Source organism: Hyperolius riggenbachi, chromosome 6 (assembly GCF_040937935.1).
Source record: "Hyperolius riggenbachi isolate aHypRig1 chromosome 6, aHypRig1.pri, whole genome shotgun sequence".
Taxonomy (NCBI): Eukaryota; Metazoa; Chordata; class Amphibia; order Anura; family Hyperoliidae; genus Hyperolius; species Hyperolius riggenbachi.
The window spans coordinates 274,208,482-274,227,753 of NC_090651.1; the positions used below are offsets into that span (position 1 = coordinate 274,208,482).

A 19,272-nucleotide genomic window follows, 5' to 3' on the forward strand; every position below is an offset into this window, starting at 1 on the left:
AGAAGAAACAGTGAGAGACAATTAAGATAAGTGCTTCAAAAGACAGTGCTGTCCATGACTTTATAAAGTCGCAGAGTTTAAAGTGGAACTGAAGAGAGAGGTATATGGAGGCTGCCATGTTTATTTCCTTTTAAGCAATACCAGTTGCCTGGCAGCCCTGCTGATCCTCTGCCTCTAGTACTATTAGCCATAGCCCCTGAACAAGCATGCAGTGGATTAGGGCTTGATTCACAAAGCGGTGCTAACAGTTAGCACACTGGTAAAAAGCTCTTTATCACACCTTAACTCAGTTTAGGCATGATAAGTTTAGGTGTGATAAGTTTAGGTGTGATAAATTTTAGGCGTGATAACTATAGCACCAACTGGGTTAGCACCGCAGTGCACAGCTGATCAATAGTTTTGCGCTAGTAAAGTCTGGTACACTTCGCATAGAGTTTAATGGTGCTGCTTTGCGCGCGGGACTTTGCGTTCGATCTAAACTTATCACTGTGACGGACAAGCCGTCAGACCAGAAAACGCAATCGGTTTTCTGCCTCGATTGTCGTTGCGCTGCCAAATCAGAATCTTATGTCTGTGGATACCAGGCAGTCCAGCCTGGGGGGTCTCTGCTGTCTTCATAGGAGTTAGTTAGCAGAGGTCTTTTCATGAAACCTGGCCCTGTGACTTGCTAATTAAGCCGGATGTGTAAAACTCAGAGTTTGTTCAAGCTGATCTCACACTCAGATGTTAATTAACCAACCAGGAGTCTTTTCAGAGCCAAGGAAGCTAATCCCAACAGGAGATCAGACTACCCTGACAAAGCGTCTCCATGGTTCAAAAGGGATAGGATGCATGTGATTTATGATTTCTGCTTATTAAAGGAAAACCGAGTGTCACCCAGAGGTGGGAGTAGTGTATTCGGAGTCGCTAAAATTTGACCAACGTCGTGGTATACAAATCATAATCATACCTCGTTCGGTTAAGGAGTTATGGACCCCTCTGGAACCATACGCCCTAACACCCGCATCCAAGGTATCATATTAATCGGTAGGTTCTGGGGATCGATAATATGTGATTATTATTTGTGTGCCGGCCACGTAGGTCGGCCTAGAGAAAATCTCAGGGTTATGTGGCTTGTGAAAGGCCCTGCCCAGATGTGATTACCATAGTCCGGCCCGGGGGCCGACTCTGGAAGCCCGCCTCTGAACGCAGCTCCATTAAAAGTAAATGAGCTGCCCGGGCAATTCAGTCCTCCTCTGTGTACCATCACCTGATCAAGCCAGCCAGAGGATCATGTGGCTGGCAGCCATTTTCCTGGACTGAAACAAAGGAACTTCTCCATGTGCGCAGATTTTCCCAGAAAGGACATATTTCCACGATCTCGAAGTATTTTCTCCATTTTTATTTTCTATACTGTGTTATCATTTGTCTCTATAATTGTTGATTGTACTGATTTTCTGTATATATTAATTATTTATATTACATTTCAATAAACCGACGCCATCGTCAGTTGTTTGTCCAGCTACCCTATTTATTATTCAGCCACACACAGAAACTGAACCCGGGTCTCTGGAGAGACGCTACTATTGTATTGTCGCTAGCTAGACAGAATAAAGTGTGTTTAACCGTTTTTATCTGCAGGTCTAGGCTTAGCCAGTCAGTGGGTGCCTCAGTCCCATGGTAACAGAGGTAGTGGCAGTTCTACCCTGATTAATAAAGCAATACTGATTCTACCGACATCGTGCGGATCTCACTTTCTACAGTATTGGATCCGAGGTCTTGGCAGCCCGTTTTCCTGCACTGTCGGTGGATGGAGGTTGTGAGCGGAGCTCCACGTCTATGTTATCATGCCTAAAGTCTCTAACTTGGTTAGCACCGCTTTGTGAATCGAGCCGCAGGTGTTTCAGACTTTAAAGTCAGATCTGACTAGACTAGCTGCATGCGTGTTTCTGGTGTTATTCAGATACTACTGCATAGAAATAGACCAGCAGGGGTGCCAGGCAACTGGTATGGAGTAAAAGGAAATAAATATGGCAGCCTCTGTATACCTCTTACTTCAGGATCTTCTGCATAGATAACAACTGAAGTTTCTTAACTATTCCTGCACCGGAAACAATATGAGACTCATATCCGTGCTAATAATAATAGTTTATTTCTTAGCAGTACTAAGTCATCATTTTCACTTCCGATTCCCTTTAATGCTGGCAATGATAAAAATAGCACTCCCATCTCCTGTCTACCTGAAGAATATAGGAGGTGGAGAGCAAGTGGGGATTTTGATGGCAGTCAATGGCTTTAAATACCGATCCTTACTAACAGAATAACATCCCAGGCCACCAGAGGTGTCGCCTACTGTCTACCCTTCTAGCTTCTTCTGGTGTCCTGGAGATGACATTACTATTGTATACAACTTCAAGTTTGAATTAAAAACTGTAAAAGCTGTCCCGCTGCACCAGGAGGTTGGGTAAACGTAGAAAAACTTTAGTCTTTATTCCGACCTCGTAATGTACAAGTAAAAGCTCACGTGGCTCCTTAACCATAGCTATGATTAACCACTTCACAGCTCCAGTACAGTATATCTACTCCCCTGCAGACTTCATCTAACCGCCCAGGGGAGTAAATATACGTACTCCCGCTGCTACCACTGCTGAAAGCGCTCCCGCTTATTTGTGCACTCGTTCATGTTGCCATCTGCCTGCCAGGAGATCAATGAATGAGAAAGCAATTCCTAATCATTGATCTAAGTCCCCGTAGCAATTATCGGCGCCTTTTATGAGAAGCTGCAAGATCATTCTAATAAATAAAAGTTTCCCATCTTCAGTACGCTTCCTGTAAGCACACATGTTTCGCTTACAGGACATATAACAAAAAAAAGACTGAGGCCATCTTTTGGCCAAATAGTAAAACTACATCTAAAAGTACTTTTTTTAAATGCAAAGACCTGTTTTTACATTTTAAATTAACCCCTTACCTCCCACACTCCCCAATAGTTACCAACATTTATTTTTTTTGTAAAAAAAATACAATGAAATAAATTTACAATTATAAAAAATGCATTAATAGTTTTCTTAGGGACTGAACTTTTTTAATATGTATGTCAAGACGGTATAATACTGTTACTTTATAAATTATAGGCTTTTTATTAATGATGGATGCAAAACTGAAAAAAAATGCATCTTTATTTCCTAATAAAATATTGGTACCAGACATTGTGATAGGGACATCATTTAAATGGTGTAATAACCGGGACATACGGGCACATTAATTACGTGGATTTTAATTACGGTAGCATGCATTATTTAAAAATTATAATGGCCGAAAACTGAAAAATAAGGATTTTTTTCCAATTTTTTTCTTATTTTTCCATTAAAAAACATTTAAAATAAAAAAATTCTTGGCATAATGTACCACCCAAAGTAAGCCTAATTAGTGATTAAAAAAAACACATTTAACACATTTCATTCTGATAAGTAGAGATAAAGTTATTGGCAAATGAATGGAAGGAGCTGAAAGGTGAAAATTGCTTGGATGCTGAAGGGGTAAAACCCCTCAGTTGTGAAGTGGTTAAGCAGCCACACTATGCTCCGATACGCGTGAGCTTTTACTTGTACATTACGATGTCAGAATAAGGAATAAAGTTTTTCTAAGTTTACCCAACCTCCTGGTGCAGCGGGACATCTTTTACAGTTTTTGCTTGGATTTGGCGTTTGATTCCCTGCTCCCATTTGGCTACAAAACGTGAGTGCAGCAGCCTTTTTGTGCTTCCTACTAGTTTGAATTGCAGGGGCATCAGGCCACAGTGTCTTTGTATCTAGACATCCGAGACAGAAGGTGTAATTTTGTTTTCTATGCACTTTTGTGGGTAAACGCATGACTGTACTTTGGTTCATAAGTACAGTTGTCCGGCTGGAGAATCAGAGGCGCAGTCTTTAATAACCAATGAAAACTGACGCAAGAATTTCTGTGGCTGTGCTGAGAAACCATCTTCACTGTACCAGCCTCAAGATGTGTTTAGCATGAGTTCAAATGTGAGCTCTGCTTAGTCGTTATTACCTTCTCCCTGTAGTTACGTTGCCTTTCTTCCTGAGATTTCTCTTGCTTCTGACGTTCTATTTCCAATTCCTGTTCATGTTGTCGTGTCAACCTTCCCAGTTCATCTTTTAACCTTTCCAGCATTTGTGTCCTCTGGTTTTGCTCCTAATAAAGTGCAAACAACCAAAGCATAAATACATTTGAAAACGGCAAAGCAGAATTGTAGCAAATATATATACTGTATTTATTTAGACTTGGTGTCCCTAGGCAACTAACATTACTTCAGTTCGACACATTATTTGTATTACGCTCTACAGCTTTATTTTCTGGCTGCCAAGCTGAAAAAAATGGTCTCTTTTCTTGCTCACCCATAATTCCACCATCTTTATAATATATTAAAATTTTGATTTAAACAAAAAAGACATAAAAAAAATGCAGATTTCTTTTCAGCCTTAAGGTGGCCACACACCATACAATTAAAAGATCCAACGTTTAATCAATTTGATAATTTCAATCGGTTGTCCTGAAAAATTGCCCGATAAATCCGATCAAATGCCCCATTTTTTTTTTCCCATTGATTTTTGGAGAATTTACATGTTGTAAATTTCAGAACAACTTCATCAAGAATTGTATGGTGTGTGATGGATTGTCAATTACTTGATGTACAGTTCCAATAATTTTTTTTCCGAGGTTTCAATTATTTTATTTATGACTAGTGACCTTAGCCCCTTTAAAAACGGGGTAGGTCTGTCACCGCTTATCCGCTGCGCGCGCATGCCCGCCGCCTGCTCACGCCCACCACTTGCATGCTCCCGCCCCTCCTTGCCCCCCGCCGCGTCATTCCCCCAGCTCTCCTCAGTGTCTCTGCGTCCCTCCCTGCACATGCACAAAACTGAACATAGGTGTGTGGTAAATTGGTCAGATTTTTGAATTGTTACAATCAGATGATTGCTATTCTTGAATTGAACAGATATTTAAAAAACTGTATGGTGTGTGTGGCCCCCTTTAGGCTGAGTTAGCAGTACAGCTTAAAGCGGAATATAATGCAGAATTTCTTCTTTGCTATAAAAGATTATTTACAGCATATAATATACTAACACAATTTTTTTTTTAGTAAAACAGCATTCAAAGGGTTATATCACAGGGTTGACTCTTTCTTCTGCAGGGAGAACCCGCATTCCGAACTGCTTACAATCTTATCTTGTGTACATATTCTTTACTTGATACATTTATGTAAACATTCTCTGGCTGTGCAGGACTTCAGCTGATGAGTGCTAAAGTGAAACACGGATCAGAAATAACTGCTGGCAGCATTTAAAACAGAATGACAACATTTATACAGGTAGTCCCCGGTTTACGAACGCCCCGACAATACGAACGCCCGCCGACCGGACGCGATGACGACACGCCGCCGGGGACTACCTCTTCTGCGCCGTTTTTAATACAGAGTAAGCGCAGCGGAAGGTAGATAGAGGACATCTCACCTGATCCTCTGCGGTAGAAGGTCCCATCATGCTGCCCGGAAGCTGCGTGGCCCGTCCTCTCGCTCCATCCACTGTCCTCCCGGCGGCTTCACATGCATCGCATAATGACGCAATCAGGAAAAGCCCCCTAGTGGCGGCGCCTCCTGATGTGTCATTATGCGACGCATGTGAAACTGCCGGGAGGATAGTGGACGGAGCGAGAGGACCAGCCACGCAGCTTCTGGGCAGCACGATGGATCAGGTGAGATGTCCTCTATCTACCTTCCACTGCGCTTACTCTGAAAGGACAGATTCAGGTTAAGAACGAGCCGACAGTCCCTATCTCGTTCGTTAACCGAGGACTACCTGTAAATAAAATGCACCAGCAGTTTTCAAAGTAAATTAACTGAACTTTGGGAAGTTATAATATCTAAATGAATATTAATGCTTGTGCACAAAAGCAAATATGATAATTGTATGGATTATAAAAAGTAGGGAAACACATTTTTGTTGAAAAGTTTTAAACCGCTTTAACCACTTAAGGACTGCATTCTAAAACCCCTTAAGGACCAGACACTTTTTTTCCATTCAGACCACTGCAGCTTTAACGGTTTATTGCTCGGTCATACAACCTACTATCTAAATGAATTTTACCTCCTTTTCTTGTCATTAATACAGCTTTCTTTTGGTGCTATTTGATTGCTGCTATGATTTTGTTTTTATTATATTCATCAAAAAGGACATGAATTTTGTAAATAAAAAAAAGGATTTTTTTTAACTTTCTGTGCTGACATTTTTCAAATAAAGTAAAATTTCTATCTACATTTTTGTCTAAATTTATTGTGCTACATGTCTTTGATCAATAAATAGACACTTATTGGATTTTTTTGTTTGTTTGGGTAAAAGTTATAGTGTTTACAAACTGTGGGGCAAAAAGTGAATTCCCCCAGTTTGAAGCATCTCTGACTTTTCTGAGCACCTGTCATGTTTCATGAGGTACTAGAATTCCAGGATAGTATAAATACCCCCCAAATGACCCCATTTTGGAAAGAAGACATCCCAAAGTATTCACTAAGAGGCATGGTGAGTTCATAGAAGATTTTATTTTTTGTCACAAGTTAGCGGAAAATGACACTTTGTGACAAAAAAAAAAAAAGTTTCCAATTCTGCTAACTTGTGACAAAGAAAAAAAAAAAAAAATGAAATCTGCCACAGCCTAACCATGCCCCTCTCTGAATACTTTGGAGTGTCTACTTTCCAAAATGGGGTCATTTGTGGGGTGTGTTTACTGTCCTGGCATTTTGGGGGGTGCTAAATTGTAAGCACCCCTGTAAAGCCTAAATGTGCTCATAAGACTTTGGGCCCCTTAGCACACCTAGGCCACAAAAAAAAAAGTGTCACGCGTAGTATCGCTGTACTCGGGAGAAATAGTATAATGTGTTTTGGGGTGTATTTTTACACATACCCATGCTGGGTGGGAGAAATATCTCTGTAAATGAGAATTTTTGTATTTATTTTTTACACACAATTGTCCATTTACAGAGATATTTCTCCCACCCAGCATGGGTATGTGTAAAAATACACCCCAAAACACATTATACTACTTCTCCTGAGTACAGCTATACCACATGTGTGACACTTTTTTGCAGCCTAGGTGCGCTAAGGGGCCTAACGTCCTATGAGTACCTTTAGGATTTCACAGGTCATTTTGAGGCATTTGATTTCCAGACTACTCCTTACGGTTTAGGGCCCCTAAAATGCCAGGACAGTATAGGAACCCAAGTGGGTGATTAGAGGGGAGAACAGATGTAAACAACGCACTTGGGAGCTGATCTGAGGATGGGTCTGCAGGCGATGAGGGTGTGGGCGGGTGATCAGGTGCCCGCAAGGGGCAGGTTAGGGTCTGATCTGATGGGTGGCAGTGACAGGTGGTGACAGGGGGTGATTGACAGGTGATAGACAGGTGATCAGTGGGTGATTACAGGGGGGAATACATGTATACAGTACACGGGGGGGGGGGGGGGGGTCTGGGGAGGATCTGAAGGTGTGGGGGGGGGGCGATCAGGAGCCCCCAGGGGGCAGTTTAGGACCTAATCTAAAATATAGCGTTGACAGATAGTGACAGGGGGTGATTGATGGGTGATTAGGGGGGGTGATTGGGTGCAAACAGTGGTCTGAGGGGGTGATCAGGGGGGGGTCTGAGGGGTGCTGCGGGCGATCAGGGGGCAGGATCAGTGTGCTGGTGTTTTTACTACAAGGGCTGCCTCCTCCCCTGGTGGTCCCTCGATCACTGGGACCACCAGGGAAGAAGGCAGCCCGTATAATGCACTTTGTATTCATTACCAAGTGTATTATACACTTTGTATGCGGCAGATCGGGGGTTAACAACCCGGCGGCGGGTGGGCGGAGCCTAATGCCAGCGGGTGCGCGCGATCCCCGGCTAATCAGTCCCCCAGGTACTGCCGCCGATCGGCATTACGCGGTCCTTGGGGTGCCACTTTGCCGCCGCCAATTGGTAGTGGGCGGTCGGCAAGTGGTTTAAACCAACCAATTCATGGAACGGACCACAACAGATTAACAGAAGCTTCATCGGATCATATGTTAAGCACCAGATCCTTTCAGGCATGTTACCACTTGTCCATTCTATTCTGTTGCAGGGAAGATATGCAAACTCCCAGCATAATCTTCTCAGGCTTCATACAGGAAACTGAAATAGCGGAATCATTTTTCTATATTTTAATCATTATTATTATGTAGTATTTACATAGCGCTGACATCTTCATTAGCACTGTACGGAGTATATTGTCTTGTCATTTAAAGGGAACCTGAAGCGAGTAAAATTATTTTAAATAAACACATGACGTAGCTTCAAATGAATATTACATGTTAACCTCACCGTCAGTTCCTCTCAGAAGCTCACCATTTTCTGCTTACAGTGATCCCTTCCAGTTCTGACAATATTATGTCAGAACTGAAATATACCAGTTGCTGTCAGTTATTTATCAGCAGCTGTCAGTTACAGCTGAATGTACCATGGAATGTCCACGTTTTTTTATGGCTCAAGTGAGTGATATTACAGTTTAACAGAGTGCTGACCAGGAAGCTGTTATGGGTTAATGGCCATCTTTAAAATGGAGGACAGAGAATTCCATTCATCTGGTACATCATAAGGGATAGAACAGACTCACATTTATATTTGTAGCACTTCCTAATTTCTCCTGAAGCTAAAGCCTCCTCTTCAGACTAATTAACTCCCCTTACCCTCCCTCCCCTGCTCTCTGCCTGCCTGGATCAAATTATTTCTCTTTTCACAGAGTGTAGGAGAAAGAAAAGACATTTTTACATAGCAAAAAATATAGGCGAGTATATTATTATTAATATATATATATATATATATATACATATATATATATACATATACACTATAGACTATAGTATAAATATTCCCCAATATGTGGCTGTGCAACAAAATTCTCCATCACCAATCTGAATACTGTAAAAGTGTAAAACTAACAAAACTGGTAAAGAAATATGCTTACCTCATCTTCAAACTGTTTCCGTACTTTTTCCAGTTCTTGTCTATGTTCCTCTTTCATATGCTCCAATTTTCTTTCATGTTCTCTCTGTACTTCATTACGTTTTTCTTGCAGGAGATCGCTCATCTGGATATTGAGTCACAATTAAAATTTTAGATTAGCAAATGTGAATTCTGCACAGACAAAAGAGCAGTCATCAAAACGAAACACTGCCCCTCATTTGTTGAAAGGAGCTTCCTGGCGCAGATATCTCCAGTATTTAAGTATTGTAGTTGAACTAGCACAAAAATTGCATTATGGTCTGACAGTAAGCAGCAAACAACATAGTTATCCTGCTATATACTGTATACATATGATGGCAGTATGTTTACATGTAAGTTTATGTACTACATACTAACGGGGCATTAAATGCCTAAGCACCTGTTAAAATAAATCGTTATGATCATGTCAGTCTGTTGTATGTTCTGGGCCCTTTGAGTGATGGGGTTCTAGGGCGGTGCGGGTGGGATTGGGGATACTGATAGTTTGTAGTGTTTATATTTACAAAATTCAAAAAAATTCTCTTTAAAAAACCTGAGGTGATGAAGTGTGGAAGCCAGCAGACCCCTGTTGTGCAATATATATGCTTTCACAAAAGAGGCGCCTCTGGTAAATACGGTTCTTTTATACATTGCACTTTTGGTTAAAGGATGTATACCACAAGAAATATTTTCTTTAATCAAAGTTGGAATACTAGTTCTGAACAGTGTTGAGAAAAAGCAGTAAGGTGATTGGCTCTTATTTATAAGGGAACAAGTAAGCAGATGGAGTGGCACACTCAGGTGGTGAGGCTGCTGTGTGTCCCAAACCAGTATGAACAGGTCTCAGCAGCCAGCAGGAAGAGAAGAGGGATGGTCAGAGGATGGGTAAGACTATGTATACAGTTTCATATGCTGGGTTGCTGCATGGTAAGATGTGGCTGCTGGGTACTCTCAGACTCCCCAGCAAGGCTGCAGACTTTCGTGCCAGTAGACCTGATTAGGTCCAGGATAGATGTGCCAAGGAGTGGCTGGAGTATTGTGTGTTAATTTTTACTATATCACCTCTTCAGCTAGCAAGGGGACTCTTTCCAGGCTCTGAGGGACAATTAGAGAATGCACCAATGGGGTGACACATGTGAGCAATATTAAAAAGAAAAAAAACCCAACTTATTTTTTTGACTCAATATGGCGTATCTAAGGAACAAAATGCTGTGAAGAAATGTAGGGATGGAACTTGAATTGTTAGAAGAGGGTGTCTTAAAATGTTCGTCAACTGCAAATTGTCCAGTGTGTTTTGATGATCCCGATTGTCAATCGGAAACTCAATGTAATTATAGCAACTGGAGCACAGGATACCAAAAGACTCCATGCTTCAGTTCCCACACTGTCATTCTTCATTTCTTCCACAGGAAACATGCTGTTACAGTGTTTATGACTGATCTAATAAAATCATTAAGACTGACAGCATGGGTGCTGAAGCATACAAATCTTCCAAAATACCCCACTCCAGGTTCATTAATGAATCTCTGCAATGCTGGCAAAGGATCTGCAAACACAAACAAGGGCCAAAAATTGTATTTTCCCATTAAATGTAGAAATCAAGGTTTATTGCAAAGGCTTTTCTATGCATGTGTGTCTTTATTTAAAGGAATACTATCGATGCCCAAGTGTTCTACAATGACTGTGCAAATAACGTCTAAACATTTTCCTACTTTTCATATTAAATATCAGATGCAAAAGCTGTAATTCATTGTTTATAGGTTGCAGCAGTATTGGAACAATTCATTGGTGAAGGGGTGCTTCAATTTTACACGGTAAGTGCTATTCTTTGCATGGGGTGAGACTACAGAGTTATACGATTTCACACATCATTACAAACAAGAAACATTTCTTCTGCTCTCCTTTAGAAAGCTCAGTCAGAGAGACAGGCAGCTGCAGTCGCACACAGGGTTAACACAGATGTAGTGTGAGGGATTCACCCTCCCCTCACAATTTACTGGCTCTTCACCGTGCTCAGCTTGACCGTAGTTTTGTGTTAAAGTATTTTGATAACAGTAAACAAAGATGTAAGCAGTGGAATGTATACACCAAACCATTGCTATCTCAATTGAAAAAAAAAATACCTTAATCAATAGGGTTCCTTTAACTGAAATTGCATTTTGCAGTGGGTTTTGGGAATTATTATTTTTTTTGTTTTCATGAAAGCAACCCATCACCATTGTTAAATGGCATGCAGGCTGGTATCAACATGACAGGACACGTTATTGCTATCCTCTTCCCACACCCACATCTTATATGAAGGTACAGAACGGAATAAAACAGAATGCAAACTGAAATAGCAAATGGATGCAGCTAGCAGCCACCCTGGTGGCTAAATACACACCTTGTATTCAAAGCAGATGCAAACTATACATTAAACCCTAAACGCAGATTAAAAAAGGAATACAAACTAAAATAGCAAAGGGATGCAGTTAGCCTTAAGTAAAACTTACTTTTCTATACAGCAAGGAGGAGGTGGCAGCGCTTCCCGAGGTAGGTTGCATCTGATTGACCAACTGCACAGATGTGCAGAGCCCAATTATAGGCAGGTTACACACCTTGCATGCAAAACAGATGCAACAAAAAAAGGAGGCTCTCCTATGCACAAAGGCCCACAGTGCTTTATATTGAGGAAACGGAGAAAAAATACACTAGACAATCAAAATGCACAGGTTCACTATTAACAGCAATCAAACTGATACTCCTGTAGCAACACATTTCTGCAGCCGAGGACAAAGCTTGAGTGACATACAGGTTTCTGTGCTTATGGGCAACTTCAAACCCCAAAGGGATAGAGTAACATGGGGAAAAATAAATAAATTAGGAGAAAATTAATGTGAAATGATTCTATGGTTGAATGGAATACAGAATTTTGTTGCATGGAATGATGGATTTCACGATCGTATCTGAAGAAAGTGCCCTAAACAAGCAGTTTATGGTAACAATCAATAATTACCTTCCAATTACTTAGGATCCTACACATCTGATCAAATGATTGCATCTGAGGGAAATTTTTTACCACTAATGGGCATCTTAAAAGAATAACCCTGTGCAACCTTTATACTTTTCTATGTAACAATAGCAAAGAACAATGAACACAACTTGTAAAGGCGGGATAGGCCAAGAGGTTGAAGAAATGAAGATTATTCAACCTTATTGCACATGGCCATATATGCCGCCACTAGATCAAGGTAAAAATGATAAAGAAATTTGCATGCACCATGCAAACGAATCAATCAATGAAATAAGAAGTTGTTAATTCTTGTTATTTCTTATTTCAATAGCAGAGAACAATCCTCAATGTGGGTCCAAACAAAGGCAATGATCTGGCACTAAAGAGTAATGTATTGCCGATAAGGTGCAGTTACATCAGTGTATAAAAACTTGTATTCAAGCATATCAATGCAAATTTAGCAAAGATAGATAGATTACAATTATCACACTGGACCAGTGAGTGACAGTGGGCGTCAGGGGGTGCAGGGCCTGACAGCTGTTTTACATCAAACTTGGCTTCCTCTTGAGGCTAGTGTGCCCTGTACACAGGGCCGGTTCTAGACTTTTTGCTGCCTGAGGCAGACTTGTGAGGAGGCGCCCCCCCTCCCTCCCCCATTTGGAATGATCACACAGTACCCGACCATTTACTCTGCTTTATTTAATGTTCTCACATGCTGAAACTCAACACAATAGCACAATGGCTGGCTGTGAGTCTGTGACAAACAAACTGCTCACCCTCAGCCACTCCTCTCCTCCTCAGTCAGGACAGCAGTGCCACCTCCTACCTTCTGCTGTGCAAGTCAAATGAAATACTGCTGCTCTCTGGCCTCCCCCCTCCTCACTCACTGTCAGACTCCTCACATAGCACAACAAGCTGATTTTCCCCAATTATGACCTCTTCACTTCGCTCTCCTCTCACTTCTCTTTCTACTCTGACTGCATGCTGTTAGTGTAAACACAGTACAAAAATGCTGCCCCTGTAATCTCTGCGCCTGATACAAATGTTTCACCTTGCTTCATGAGAGAACCAGCCCTGCCTGTACACTGGCTCTGTGCCCACTATACAATGCTGCAATTTAGTTGTCCGCAAGCCAATATTGTTTTACGCAAGCCTGTCCGCTAAAATTGCCCAACCTTGCCGCTAATCAAACGCTGAAATTTACCTTACATAGCTGGATATCGTAGCTATTCTAAAAGCCATTATTTGTGGCAAAGAAGGTAAAATTCAGCCAGCTGCAGTGCGCCCAAATTTCCTTGTCATGTCGCAAAATGTGGCTTTTATTAAAGGTCTCCTGCACCCTTTTTTTCACTGCTTCACCTATATTTATCTATCTATCCATTTATATTTAACTTCCATCTATATTTATGGCAATTCTACAACGTAAGTGGCATTTCCCTGTAGACTTCAAAAAGAATAACTTGGTTTCCCTTGGCGTATGTACAGGATAAAGTTACCTCTCTTTCAAAGTCCAAAACATGCGCCATTTTCTTGTTGGCAAGGTGTAAATCACTTGTAGTTTGAGATGCTTCCAGTAACTGCAGTGAGGGCTTGGCATTCTGCACTTCAGACAGCTCCTGTGCAGGAGGGAAAATACAGGTAAGGAGCAGGTGTGTGTGTGTCTGTAGGTGTGTGTGTGCGTGTGTGTCTGTAGGTGTGTGTGTGTAGGTGTGTGTGTGTGTGTGTCTGTAGGTGTGTGTGTCTGTAGGTGTGTGTGTCTGTAGGTGTGTGTGTCTGTAGGTGTGTGTGTCTGTAGGTGTGTGTGTAGGTGTGTGTAGGTAGGTGTGTGTAGGTAGGTGTGTGTAGGTAGGTGTGTGTAGGTAGGTGTGTGTAGGTAGGTGTGTGTAGGTAGGTGTGTGTAGGTAGGTGTGTGTAGGTAGGTGTGTGTAGGTAGGTGTGTGTGTAGGTAGGTGTGTGTGTAGGTAGGTGTGTGTGTAGGTAGGTGTGTGTGTAGGTAGGTGTGTGTAGGTAGGTGGAGGTGTGTGTAGGTAGGTGGAGGTGTGTGTAGGTAGGTGGAGGTGTGTGTGTGTGTGTGTGTGTGTGTGTGTGTGTGTGTGTGTGTGTGTGTGTGTGTGTGTGTGTGTGTGTGTGTGTGTGTGTGTGTGTGTGTGTGTGTGTGTGTGTTTGTTTACACCATGCTGTTCTCACCTTCTGATGTTTCTCTGCAGCTGCTGCTTTCATCTGCTCCAACTCCTCCTCATGCTGCTTCTCTAGTGACTTAAGAGCCTAAATGTCAGAAGAGAAAGAAAACTTAAGGCAGATGTAATGTGGTCAGATGTAAATCTGGCTTTATGCACAAAATCAGAGGTAAACTTGGAATATAGCAAAGCTGACCAACTTCTTTCAAAACAAAAACTATGGCCCATATGCAATTCATTTTTTTTCTCCCGAATTTTCTCCAAGGTGATATTTTACACCGTGTCAATAAAATGCCTTTTACACCACCAGTAAGCAAGAAAATACTCAAAATGATTTTAAAGGGGAACTTCAGCCTAAACAAACATACTGTCATCAAGTTACATTAGTTATGTTAATTAGAATAGATAGGTAATATAATCTCTTACCCACCCTGTTTTTAAAAGACAAGGCAAATGTTTGTGATTCATGGGGGCTGCCATCTTTGTCATGGGGGCAGCCATCTTTTTGGTTGAAAGGAAGTGACAAGGAGCAGAAGACAGTTCCAACTGTCCTGTGTCCTGATTACCCCTCCCAGCTGCCCACGCTAGGTTTCAAATGTCAAATTCAAAATGTAAAAAAAAAAAAAATTGCACCAAAACAGCAGAACGAGAACAACAACATCAGAAATCCCATCATGCTTTGCACAGCATCAGGGGAAAAAAGCCCGGGCAGTTTTCTTCTGTGCAGCTAAAAAGGAGGCTTGTATAAGAGAAACAAAGTTCTGATGCTGTGAAACTGTAAAAGAAACACCAGGCCTTTTCAGTGCTGCTGAGTCGATTTTTAGTCCGGAGGTTCACTTTAAGCTACTTTTTCACCTACTTTTTGTATTTTTTCCACTGCAAAATACTGAAGAGTTATTAAAAGAAGTTGAAAAGTATGTCCTAGGAGAAAACTCGGGTTAAACACAATTTTGCTGATTGCAATTAGGTACACTATGCCTGTGACCTTTTGTCAAATAAAACATTTCCATGGAAAATAACCCATATACCGCATGTATATAGTAAACGAACCACCGGTAGCCATCTGTCTAAACCAAACCTAAAATAGTGTTATGCCATAGTTCAGATATAAAAAAAAGTTAGTCAATGAATGCATGTAAAATGTATCTATTATCTCGTGTAATTATTTTGAAGATCTGGTAGATCTATTTTTTTTTAGTGTTCAGTTTGTATGTTTGTTATTGCCCCTGGTACCATACTAATTGTTTGGCTTTGCTGGCAGATTTCCTAGTAGTTTTATAGAAATCCATCTAATAATGCAGAACAGACATCCAGTTTGCAGGCAAAACACCTGATGCCCTGTCTCTGTACCATTCCCTGTAGACACAGGCTATTCAAAACTGCCAAAGGCTTACGCTGTGCACAGGACTGAGAGGCAAGGAGAGAACATCTGTTATCTATCTGTAGTCTGAGTCCTCTGCCTGTCTGCTGGCAAACACAAGGACTGGGCTCGATGCAGGAAATGTCTAAGCTCAATATGTTGCCCAGTTCCTTTCCTCAGCATAGCTAGACATTGAAACCACAATTAATTCTCTCAGCAGGTCATCTCAACAGCCACAGAAAAACACAAAAACAGTTCAGGCATTGCAGATAAAGATGCATCAAAACAAAAATTTATTAAAAATGTTATTCTGGCTCTAGAAAGGGCTGGGCATGGTCAGACTCTCTCTAGGATTGTACCACTGCTCGTTTGTTAACTCCGCTTATCATCATACAATGCTGTTTATTAAAGCGGAATGAAACCCAGCATTTCTTCTTTGCTCTAAAAAATTATTTACAGCATATTATATGCAACCAGCATTTTTTTTTCACTACAACATTCAAAGGGTTACACACAGGACTTGAAAGATCAGTGCAGAGAAATCTGGATGCATCCGAAGTGTAGATAATGTTATCTTGTGTTTACTTAATTGTATTTGTAACGATTGAGGAATTCTCTCCGTGATCAGCGCACAAGACGTGCGCTGACACTGCAGAAATCCTCCACAAGCGTATAATTTGCGGGAACCCAGCAAAAGGAGCAATGCACCTGTAGAGGGAAATTCCTGTCGGCAGGTGGAGCTGTGGAGTGCAGAGGAACAGCTCCTCTGCCCTGCCACACACGCCAGACAGGAATTGCACGAAGGGCAGAAACGCAGGGCAAGATAGCCCTGAAAGGGAGAGATCAAAGTGACAGAGGGTATGTGTGTGCACCAAACTAGTCGCCACCCTGCGACGATGAACACACAACCAGGAAGAAAAAGCGAGAAGGCAATCGCCGGAGAGGGCGATTGCTAACAGCGACACAAGACCAAATAAGCACAGATGAGGAATGTATGTTTGTCCACCAATCTAGCCGCCACCTGCGACGGTGGATACACAACAGAAGAAACCAAGTGAGAATGCAATCGCAAGAGAAGCGATTGCGGAAGAGAATGAGCACAGGGACAGATTGTATGTGTGTGCACCAAACTAGTCGCCAACCCGCGACGGTGCATACACAACAGCAGATATGAAGTAGGAACGCAATCGCGAGGGAGGCGATTGCCAGAGGAGACACAAGGCTACAGCAAGGCAGAACACGAGAGTAGCAAAGGCACAGCAAATCATACAATGAGAAGATAAGGAAAACAACAAATGCTAGCTAAACGTGAACACCGCACTCATTCGCGTGATAAGCACAATAGAGACAAGCACGCCTAACTAACCACCGACAGACAAACATGAAACAGAGGACGCAAGCGCTTGCTTAACGGTTACCTCACCGAGCCTCCAGCAAGCGTTCGTAGCAGACAAGACAGACACACGAAAACAGGAACAAGCGAGAGATAGGATCCACAGCACTAGCGAAAGAGGCTAGTGCGATCCAGGGAGACAGAACAGAAGGATCCACAGCACTAGCGCAAGGCGAGTGCGATCCAGGCAGACAGAACAGAAGGATTCACAGCACTAACGCAAGAGGCTAGTGCGATCCAGGAAGACAGATCAGAAGGGGCTACCAGTAACAACCGCTGTTCAGGTTAGCACCCAGACACACAGAACGATTTCCTGTCGACCACCGCCGGGACAGGACAATCGCAACAGACAAACAAAACAGATAAGCAATCCTAACTGCACTAGGGAAACCTGCCTAGTGCAGTCCCAGGAATTACTCTAAGCTAATCTTCAAACAATGAGCAAGGCTGATACTCCAGGCGTGTTACACAGGACTAAATCCTTATGACCAGCCACTTACTGTGGGAAACATAGCTCTTTATAGAGCAAGCCCACAAAGGATGTAGCTAGGCAATCTGCATGACAAACATATGCAAATTCCTCAGCAGCAAGCTGCACAACTGACAAAAGGTCTCTCTTCCAGAGACCTGCAGAATGCAGACCTGAACAGTGGTCAAAAGGCTGCCTGCCTGCGCAGGCAGCCGCGTGGATCCTCACAGTATTAAGTGAAGAATGTGACACATTCTCTGACTGTGCAGAAGCTCCTGGACACAGAGAGACACTGAAAGCATTTCTGCCTTCAATACAACATGATTAAAACCAGTTATGAATAAAATGCAAAGGCAGCTCTCAAAGCAAAAAAACTGTACTTTTGGGAACTTGTAATTTCTAAATGAATAATAATACTCTTGCATAAATGCAAATATGATAACCGTATTGGCATATAAAAAGTAGGAAAACATTTTTTTATTGAATATTCTGTCTGGGTTTTATACCGCTTTAATCCATCTTTACCTAGATGATTTAAGGACAGATCACATCTTCCATCATGTAACAATCGCCATTGGTATAGAAAGTCTCCATGAGGCTAGAATCTGGAAATTATCTGTGCATATAAATGTTCCATTACCGCATTATATCAACAAAGTGGGTTGTATTCACAATGTCTTTTAAAGCACAACAAAAAAGAAAATAGAAAATACATACAGTTCTTACAGTAGAGTCCCAGTTATCCAGAACTCAACTAACCAGAAGTCTCAACCAACCAGAAGAAATTGCCAGTAGTACTTACATTGGTGAAGACTTAGGCTTCCTAGGCTTTTTGTAGGCTGTGCTGTGATTAAAGGGAACCTAAATCATCTCAAAGAAAAAGTTTCACGGCTTCTACCTGCGTAGGACACTTTCGCTGCCATGAACACGTACGAGGATGCGCGTGGCCAGGGCGCACAGGCGCAGTGGACCGCCGATTGATCAGTTGGCAGAACCGAAACTAAGCCGCCGTAGGGGATCAGAGGATTGCTGAGGACCGGCGCAGGCGCAGGGCGGCTGCGAGGGGATGGTAGAAGCCCCAGGTAAGTTAAACTCTCTTTCTTTGAGACGGTTTAGGTTCCCTTTAAACACTGGGTACCATTGCTCTCCCAAAGGTAATATATTTTTAACATTTAATACAGAGTTCATGATAACCGAGACCCAGACTCTACTGTGCTTTAAAAAAACATACAGTTTAAAATATTTGTAAATACCTTAACCTGGACCTCCACAAACATGCTGTAAGTTTGTTGCAAAGATCAACAGTCCTTTGTGAGTTTCAAGCACTGACTCTCTCTGACACGCCTAACTTAAGCTTACTTCAAAACCTCGCCATGAAACGGTCATATTGACATACAGTGGTGTGAAAAACTATTTGCCCCCTTCCTGATTTCTTATTCTTTTGCATGTTTGTCACACTTAAATGTTTCTGCTCATCAAAAAAACGTTAACTATTAGTCAAAGATAACATAATTGAATACAAAATGCAGTTTTTAAATGATGGTTTTTATTATTTAGCAAGAAAAAAAACTCAAACCTACATGGAGCTGTGTGAAAAAGAAATTGCCCCCTGAACCTAATAACTGGTTGGGCCAGCCTTAGCAGCAATAACTGCAATCAAGCGTTTGCGATAACTTGCAACGAGTCTTTTACATCGCTCTGGAGGACTTTTGGCCCACTCATCTTTGCAGAATTGTTGTAATTCAGCTTTATTTGAGGATTTTCTAGCCTGAACCACCTTTTTAAGGTCATGCCACAACATCTCAATAGGATTCAGGTCAGGACTTTGACTAGGCCACTCCAAAGTCTTCA

General features: G+C 41.9%; 1 protein-coding gene across 3 annotated transcripts in view; it reads right to left on the reverse strand.

Annotated features, from left to right (window-relative positions):
- Window positions 1-19,272, reverse strand: part of CEP164 (centrosomal protein 164) — a 195,458-nt gene that overhangs the window by 79,598 nt on the left and 96,588 nt on the right. For all 3 annotated transcript variants that reach the window (XM_068240894.1, XM_068240892.1, XM_068240891.1), the window contains 4 exons: window positions 14,210-14,287; window positions 13,519-13,638; window positions 9,014-9,136; window positions 4,033-4,176 (listed from right to left, as the gene is read on the reverse strand). In XM_068240894.1, the coding sequence (XP_068096995.1) occupies window positions 4,033-4,176; window positions 9,014-9,136; window positions 13,519-13,638; window positions 14,210-14,287 (465 nt within the window). The remainder of the gene's footprint in view (window positions 1-4,032; window positions 4,177-9,013; window positions 9,137-13,518; window positions 13,639-14,209; window positions 14,288-19,272) is intronic.